The sequence below is a fragment of the Triturus cristatus genome, chromosome 1_2 (assembly GCF_964204655.1).
Source record: "Triturus cristatus chromosome 1_2, aTriCri1.1, whole genome shotgun sequence".
Taxonomy (NCBI): domain Eukaryota; kingdom Metazoa; phylum Chordata; class Amphibia; order Caudata; family Salamandridae; genus Triturus; species Triturus cristatus.
The window spans coordinates 644,300,536-644,308,984 of NC_140580.1; the positions used below are offsets into that span (position 1 = coordinate 644,300,536).

At 44.5% G+C, this 8,449-nt stretch overlaps 1 protein-coding gene across 2 annotated transcripts in view; it reads left to right on the plus strand.

The window, feature by feature from the left end:
- SHLD2 (shieldin complex subunit 2) overlaps positions 1–8,235 on the plus strand; it is an 844,943-nt gene extending 836,708 nt beyond the window's left edge. For both annotated transcript variants that reach the window (XM_085607834.1, XM_085607842.1), the window contains one exon: positions 7,537–8,235. In XM_085607834.1, coding sequence (XP_085463960.1) covers positions 7,537–7,709 — 173 coding nt within the window. In that variant the 3' untranslated portion in view covers positions 7,710–8,235. The remainder of the gene's footprint in view (positions 1–7,536) is intronic.
- Positions 8,236–8,449: the final 214 nt, after the last annotated feature.

The window sequence follows — 8,449 nt, forward strand, 5'->3', positions numbered from 1 at the left end:
GAGAGGACAACAGTTAGTGGATCTGTTAGCTGCCCTGTAAACGCCTCGAGTATTTCATCCAGGTCTCTCAATCTTAGTTCTTCTGTTGTGATCGCAGGTTGTACAGTGCTGTCTGGGTGTTCAGCGGCTGGGGGTGTTGTTGAGATTCTTCCACTGTGGTCGTGGTGGATGGTGATGGTGCCGCTTGCAGTGGTGCCCTCTTCAGATGGGACTTGTTAATCCAGTTCTTTTTGCTGGTGACACAGACAGCATTTAAATGCACCAACATCATCCTAGGGCCCTTCTACCCAGGCTGTTAACAGTTGGACCTCTGGAAGTTGCAGATTAGGACCCAGTCGCCGGGCTTGAAGTGATGCCCACTACCTTGCAGGGGTTCTGGCAAACCCTCCTTCACCTGCTAGTTAATAGAAGAAGCACATTTAGTCAAGGCAAAACAAGTGCCATGTCAAATGAATTGATGAGAGACTATTGTCAGTTTCTTTTCAGGAACCCACCCAGGCTGCCATTGGCCATCCTGTCACTATCTCATGGGTGCTCAGCTTTGTTTTTGCATCAAGGTATTTCTCATGCTCATCAAAGCAATCATCAAAGCGTCCATCTATGTCAATTTTGTTTCTGAACATATTTTTGCAATCTTATTTTTAAGCACACCATTCTTCCTTTCCAGCGCATCCACTGCTTCTGGGTGATAGGCACAGTGGAACTTCTGATTTACCCCCAGAGCCTTACAGACTAGCTCCATCAGTTTGTTAGAGAAGTAACTTCCATTGTCAGACCAAAGAACCTTTGGGATGCCGAATCTCGGAATAAGTTCTTTCATCAAGCACTTTTCACTGGGTACCCCTCTACCCACTTGGAGTACATACAGACCACCATCAGTACATATGTACATTGAAATGCCTCCCACTAACAAATATCGTCAATCTGAAGAGCTTCAAAAGGCATTGTTGGATATACAAAATGTACTCTAGGTACTAAATAACCAGGTATTTGTAAAGTGCGAACTAGTCACCCATAAGTACTCAAGGACCTGGGGGTTGTAGGGGAGATTAAGCAAGCTATTGCCCAGAGTCAAGTGGTGCTGGGCTGAGCTTCCGCCAATGCCGGGGATCAAACCGTGAGCCACATACTTCGGAGCCAGCCGCCCTGGCTGCTACGCCACACCTCTCATCTGGAGCTGTTTTCCCAACTTTATGCTGTGCCCACACCTTACAAACTGTGGAAAATGAATGTAGCATATCTTCTGATGTTTTTGTTGACCCTAAACATGTTCATGCTTTTTATTACTCCATCCCTACCAACATGTGTGGGGCCATGCATTGTCAGACATTGGGTAGAGATATTTATCCGGCAGCATGTACCGTGTTCCGGTCTTGTCCCTCCAGCACCTATTTAAATGTGTGCCAGTCACAGACCATTGTTTTTGTTCTTCCTCAGTAGCATTCTTTTCATGTCTCGTATACCTTCCGATGTTATAGCCATAGCACATATTCCATTGGTACCTGTGTCATAAAGGCTAGAAGAGTCTCTTGCTGTTTCTTTAGCTACCTTGTCTGCAGAAGCATTTCCCTGACCCACTAGCAGTTATTTTCTTGTGTGCATTGCATTTATCAATCACTAACTTTGCCGGAAGAGCTAAGGAATTCAACAATCTGGTTATGAGCACACCATGCTGTATTTTTGTCCTTGAGATGTGATAAAGCCCCTTTCTTTCCTCAATCTGCCGAAAATACGGGCAACACTGAAAGCATACGGACTGCCTGAATAAATGTTAACCGTTTTTTCCTGTAGCCAGCTCACATGTTCTAGTTAAGGCAACAATCTCGGCAGCTTGCTCTAATTGTGCCATTACTCTTCAACTTTCAACCACAGTGTGCAACGTTGTTACTGCATATGCTGCGGAGGTAGTGCCATCCTCTATTCTCGGACGCGAACCAACCACCCACAGTTCCCCCTCAGCATCTTGAAATGGTGTGTCCTACCTTTTGTCTGTTCCTCTGTCCTATAAATACAATCATGATCATCAAACTGTTGGTGTGCACTCTCGACATGAGGTAGGAGTGTTGCTGGGTTCAAAACATTACATCTCTGTATGTGCACAGGAGGGTTAAACGGACATAGCTCATGATGTCTCAACCTGGCATTCATGAGGTTCTGTGTGCATGTTTTATTTAGAATCAAATCCACAAAATGGGAGATATACAAATGATCAGTGTGCTCCATTATCAGATTTTCTGCTTGTTGCAATGATCCTGCTGCAGCCGCAGATAGCTCAAAGACAACTTGGCAATGCATTGGCGACATTGTCGAGTGTGGCAGAGAAATAAGCACATGGCTATTTGTAATCACTGTGTTCCTGGAGGAGGACCGTGAGCCACACCCTTCAGATTCATGAACGCTCTAATGAAAATCTTTGCGAATCTCCTGCTTTGGGGCTACCTGACTATTCTAAAGAGCTTGCTGAATGGCAAGAAAGTATTGTTCATGTTCTGACATCTATTCAAGCGGCTCTGGTATGTCCTTGCGGGTTAAAGCCGCGGTCATCTTTCCTCCATTGTTGCTGGAGTCCGGAATCGCACAGGCTCCCCTAAGTCAAGCATAACACTGCAATGCAGAATTGTGATTGGTCTGAGCGCCGTGGATCAGTACTCAGATGGAGACTGGGGGCCTGGGAATGCTCTCCACCGGGCAGTGTAATGCAGCCTGGTGGGGAAAATGCAAAGTACGCATGACGGTCTGGCCGGGCCAAAACACAGAGCCAAGCAGCCATGTGCACCTACTCTGCACAGTCCACTCCTCCTCCATGAGCCACCAAAACACCCCACCCTAACCCAGCTCTACTGCAACAAAAAATAAAATGATAATAACCTCGTTATTATCATTTTCTTTTTCCCTTTTCCACTGCTCAGGGCAGTGGGGCGACGCTCCTCTGCCTTCGCCTTAGTGTAGGAGCCATCCCTGTGTACAGCATGGCTATAAATCACTTCCAAAGCCAATAGCTGTCATAGGCAAGACCTGTTGCCTATGCCAATGTTAGTTTTCAAGGGCTATGACTTATGGCAGACTCAGAGCATGCAATTTGAGGCAGCCTAACATTTTACTTTCAAATCACGGAGTGTGGGCCCTTGTGTAACTAAAACTGTGAAAATGTGAATGCAGCTGACGGGGTCAGACTGCTGCCACTGTCCCTGGATGGAGTAAGCAGTTGCAACAAGCATCCATAATGGAGTAGGTACTGGCTGACGTCTGAGAGAGAAGGTATAATTGGTCATATATGTCTCAGATACAGGCTTTCCGATTGCATCTTTTTTTGGATTGGAAAAAGTTAAAGGGAAAATTAGGAGGTCACATAATGAAGTGAACAGTTCACCCCCTCAGAAGCAACGTAAAGCAGCAATACTCAGGAGGCGTCAAGCACAAAAAATACAGAGTAAAGCAATTGAATAAGGAACAGAGTTTTGAGATAGCCTCTTGCTAATGATTAGATGGAATGCTTGTCTGACCAAAAGCGCACTCTGTATTGCATTAAAGATGGATGGTCTTCAACAACAGAGATTTCAAACGGTCTGTTGGTCAAAACCTTAACATATACCTGGCTGCATACCGTCAAGACCTTAACATATACCTGGCTGCATGCCGTCCTGCCATTCATACCTTTTATGTCACCTTGACCATCTTTCCAGATGCTTTATGGCTGATTCTTACCTCTGAAATTTCTGGATCCAATCTGATGGCTGAGGAGAATTCAAAAGTTAACCTTTTGGGTGCTCAAGACCGAATGGTTCAGTCATGAGCACCAGTGCTCCTGTGCTCATGACTGAACCATTCCGTCATGAGAACAGGGGCACTCATTCCCTCTCCTGCAGACAGCAGAAGGATTTCCTTTTTCTTTTATTAGCCTCAGGAGGTTGGGAAAGAGCTTCCCTAACCTCCTGAGGCCCATTTGCATTTTCATTGCAATGCCGATCACACCCATGGCGCGCTGACGTAATTGCAATGAAAATTAAACTGAAACTTAGTTTCAGTTTCATTGTTTCGGTGCTCGGGGGCTGAGATAGTTTCTTTTTCATTGTTTTGGTGCTCGTGGGGCCATCTCAGCCCCCCGAGCACGGAAACACTTGGGAGAGGTATCATTGAAAAGCGGTGAATGTCCCCTTTCCAATGGTACCCTTCCCTAGTAGATCCCTGCTTGGGGATCGCCCCAAGAGGGCGATCTCAAGCTGGGATCCACCCACTAGCCACCAAAGAGAGGGACGAACTTGCTTTTTATAGTGTGCCTACCTGTGGATTTTGGTCCATAGCGCAGCCGGCACAGAGGGAAACCTAGCAAAACTGTACAGTTTTGTAAACTAGACATCAAAGTGAATCCAGGATGGGGTGACTTGTGTGCCTCTCTCTAGGTTCTCTTACTCAGAATCCCTTGCAAACCTCAAACTTAAAACAAAAAATCTTCTTCACATTTTTTAACTGTGATGGAAAGTTCTGGAATCTGCTTGGATCCACAAAATTCCACTCACCCTGCATTCCCGAAAGTGTTCCGAGAAAAATGGTACCACACTTGTGTGGGTAGGTCTAGTGCCCACGACAGGCAAGGACCCAAAACGTATTGTGGAGACTTCAAAATTACCTATCACAAAACGACCTGGTTTTGCAAGGGGGGGGCACCTGGGTTTTTGGCCCCTGTCTCAGCAACCATCTAGGGAAACCTACCAAACCTACATTTCTGAAAACTAAAAACCCTGGGAAGTCCAGTGAGGTATGGCTTGCGTGGACCCCCCTTCACTTTTTCATACCCAGAATCCCCCGCAGACCTTAAATTTAACTGAAAAAACACACAAGTAAGGTATCATTTTACTCGGGAGAACAAGGGGAACACTAGGTGGTAGGACATTTATGCCAGCACAGTGATAACACAAAAATGTATGGAAAAAGTGTTTTTTTCTGCTAAATCGGAGGTTTGCAGGGAATTCTGAGTAGGGAAATGTTGGGAGATCCATGCAAGCCATACCTCCCTGAACTCACCCGGGTCTCTAGTTTTCAGAAATGTGTGGGTTTGGTATGTTTCTCTAGATGGCCGCCAAGCCCGGGACAAAAACTCATGTGACCCCCCTTGCAAAACCAGGTTGTTTTCGGATACATAGGGGGCATCTGCGTTTTTGGTCCTGGGGTCGGCAGCCATCTAGGGAAACCTACAAAACCCACACATTTCTGAAAACTAGAGAGCCGGGGGAGTCCAGATAGGTATGGCCAGCGTGGATCCCCCAATGTTTCCCTACCCAGAATCCCCTGCAAACCTCACATTTTGATGTAAAAAATCTAATTTTTCTCAAATTTCTGTGTGGGCAGTTGTAGGATCATCGGGCTGACACAAATTTCCTACCACCCAGCGTTCCCGTTGTTTTCCTGAGTAAAATTATACCTCACTTGTGTGGGTGGGCCAAAGGCCTGTGACTGGGAAGAGCTAAAAACATAGGGATTAAAGGTTTAACACCGCAAATTCTAAGCACTACATTTTTTTAAAAAAAATACGTTTTTAGCTGATTCTGAATTGGACAGCCACACAAGTGAGGTATCATTTTAATCAGGAGACCAAGGGGAACGCTAGGTGGTAGGACATTTGTGCCGGCACAGTGATCCCACACAAAAATGTAGGGGGAAAATGGGATTTTTATAGCTAAATTTGAGGGTTGCAGGGGATTATGGGTAAGAAAACGTTGGGGAATCCACGCAAAGCCATACCTCACTGGACTCCCCAGGGTGTCTAGTTTTCAGAAATGTGTGGGTGTGCTAGGTTTCCCTAGATGGCCGTGAGCCAGAGGCCAAAAAAACAGGTGCCCCCACCCCTGCAAAATTATGTCATTTTATGATACGGAATTTTGAAGTCTCCACAGTATGATTTGGGCAATTTGCAGTTGCAGCCACTATGCCTACCCACACAAGTGAGGTGCCATTTCTATCTAGAGACCTGGGGCAACGCTAGGTGGTAGGAAATTTGTGTCAGCCTGATGATCCCACAACATTCCCACACAGAAAAGTGAGGACAATGTGATTTTTTCCAGCTAAATTTGAGGTTTGCAGGTAGAGAAACGTTGGGGGATCCACACAAGCCATACCTCCCTGGATTCTCCAGGGTATATACTTTTCAGAAATGTATGGGTTTGGTAGGTTTCCCTAGATGGCTGCTGAACCCGGGGCCAAAAACCCAGGTGCCCCCCCTTCCAAAACCAGGTTGTTTTGTGATAGGCAACGGCCCAAAATGTATTGTGGAGACATCGAAATCATCTGTCGCGGGCACTAGGCCTACCTATACAAGTAAGGTACCATTTTTATCGGGAGACTTAGGACATTTTTCAAAGTTACTTCTTTTTTACACATTGTCTTACATTTGGAAGGCAGGAATGCATTGAAAGTCAAGAGGCAGAATTGTAGAGTAACTGTTATTGTGTTCCCCTATAATTCACATGCTAGTATGGGTACCCACAGTTTCGGAGATGTGCAAATAGATACTGTGTCTAAACTCTATATTGTGTTCCCATTTCAGAAACACATAGGTGTCTTTCATACCGATTTTTCACTATTTAAATTTTCCCCAAACAAATCGCTATATACCCGGTACACAATAAAAAACCATTGCAAGACGCTGCTCAGTTATTGGCTCTGGGTTCATCGGGTTCTTGGTGAACCTACAAGTCCTATATATCCCGACAACCAGAAGGGTCCAGTGGATGTAACAGTATATTGCTTTAAAAAATCTGTCATACTTTGGAAAAATTGAAGATGAGTTGAAAAAAACAGCCATCTGTGCCAACGGTTTCACCTGTAACTTCTGTTTTCAACTGTTCGTTTTTATAAAAAAAAACCTTGAAGGATCTACACAAATGACTCCTTGCTGAATTCAGAATTTTGTCTACTTTTCTGAAATGTATAGCTTTCCAGGATCCATTATTGCTTTTATACCCATTTTTACTATTAACTGGCAGGAGGTTGAAAGCACAAAAATACCAAAAATAGGCTATGTCCCTGTAAAATGCCACAACTTGTCAGAAAACCAATTTTTTTTACACAAAGCCTGTCAGTCCCTAGAAGCTGGGAAGATGGTGATTTCAGCACCACAAACCCTTTGTTGATACCATCTGCAGGGAAATAACCAGACTCTTTCTTCTGCAACTTTTTTCCCCATTTAAAAAAAAAAAAAACTACATTAAGCTGTATTTTGTCTCATTTCCGGGTCCCCTCCAGGGGAATCAACAAAACCTGGGTACCTTTATAATCCCCATGATATTGGAAGAAAAGGACGCAAATTTGGGGTGGATACTTTATGTGATCAAAACGTTACAAGGGCCTAAGGGCGAACTACGCCAAATAAAGGCTTAGCACGGGGGGGCGGGGAGGCCTAGCAGTGAAGGGTTCAAGGAATCTGCGGCTGGTCGTCTCTATTAGATATACAGAGTATGCTCTGAAGTTTTTTGCTGTGAAATGCCATACTCCTGCTGCCATATAACACTCATGACCTAGATCTTCCTTTTTCTGTCTTAGTCCCGTCCTCGGATGTGACTTATGGGATGGTGGTAGCTGATCTGTGCTTCTCGCTGTTGGCAGACACAGACCATTCATACCGGCTGAAGATCAGGAGTCTCTTCGAGTTGGATGAGAACAGCATGCCCTTGCAGCAGGATTTTCATTTACTGGATTTCATTCCGGATTTGTGAGTAATCACTCCGCTGGAACACACAAGACTTGGGCACATCTAAAAAAGAAAGCAAGGACAGCTTGAAAGTAAAACACCATGCCCTATGAGAAATGGAAAGCAGGACAACATCATATTGGTATAAAGCAGTAAACGTAATAATAAACGTAATAAATTGCAGTTACCGAATAGATGGTTGTAGTTAGAAGGCAAGTGACATTCCTGAGGTCAGTAAAGTGTCCCCTGTTCATATGTGACTGTGATTTTCATGTTGGTCAAGATGTAAAGGCGAACTTGCTTCTGCTTTCACTCTTCCTCCATGAGAGGAGCGGAAGCATATCTGTTGAATTTAGGCTGACCGGACCAATTGATTTATGGTTTTACTGAAAGCATCAGGTGTAATACTGTGAATCTGTGGTGTAAAACTCATCAAAATGTATTCAGTACTCCAAAGGAAAGGAGTACCAATTTTGATGGTAATTTCAAATGGGCTCTGTAAAGAGCAGCTGAAGTAAGTGCTATGCAAATAAAACCATATTTAAACTCTTATTGTATACCTCCCGATCTTTCTGTGTTCTTTTTGTGAAAGTCATTCTCCTCTATAAAAGAAGCAGAGATGGATCCAAATATGTTAATCTTCATATAGTGATGCCACATTGAGAAGATTGCACACTAGGGCCCATATCCTGATGCTGTCTGTCTGGCTCATTGACGTAGAAGGGGTCTGTGTATTTCTTTTTCCCATATACAGAAACTCGAACA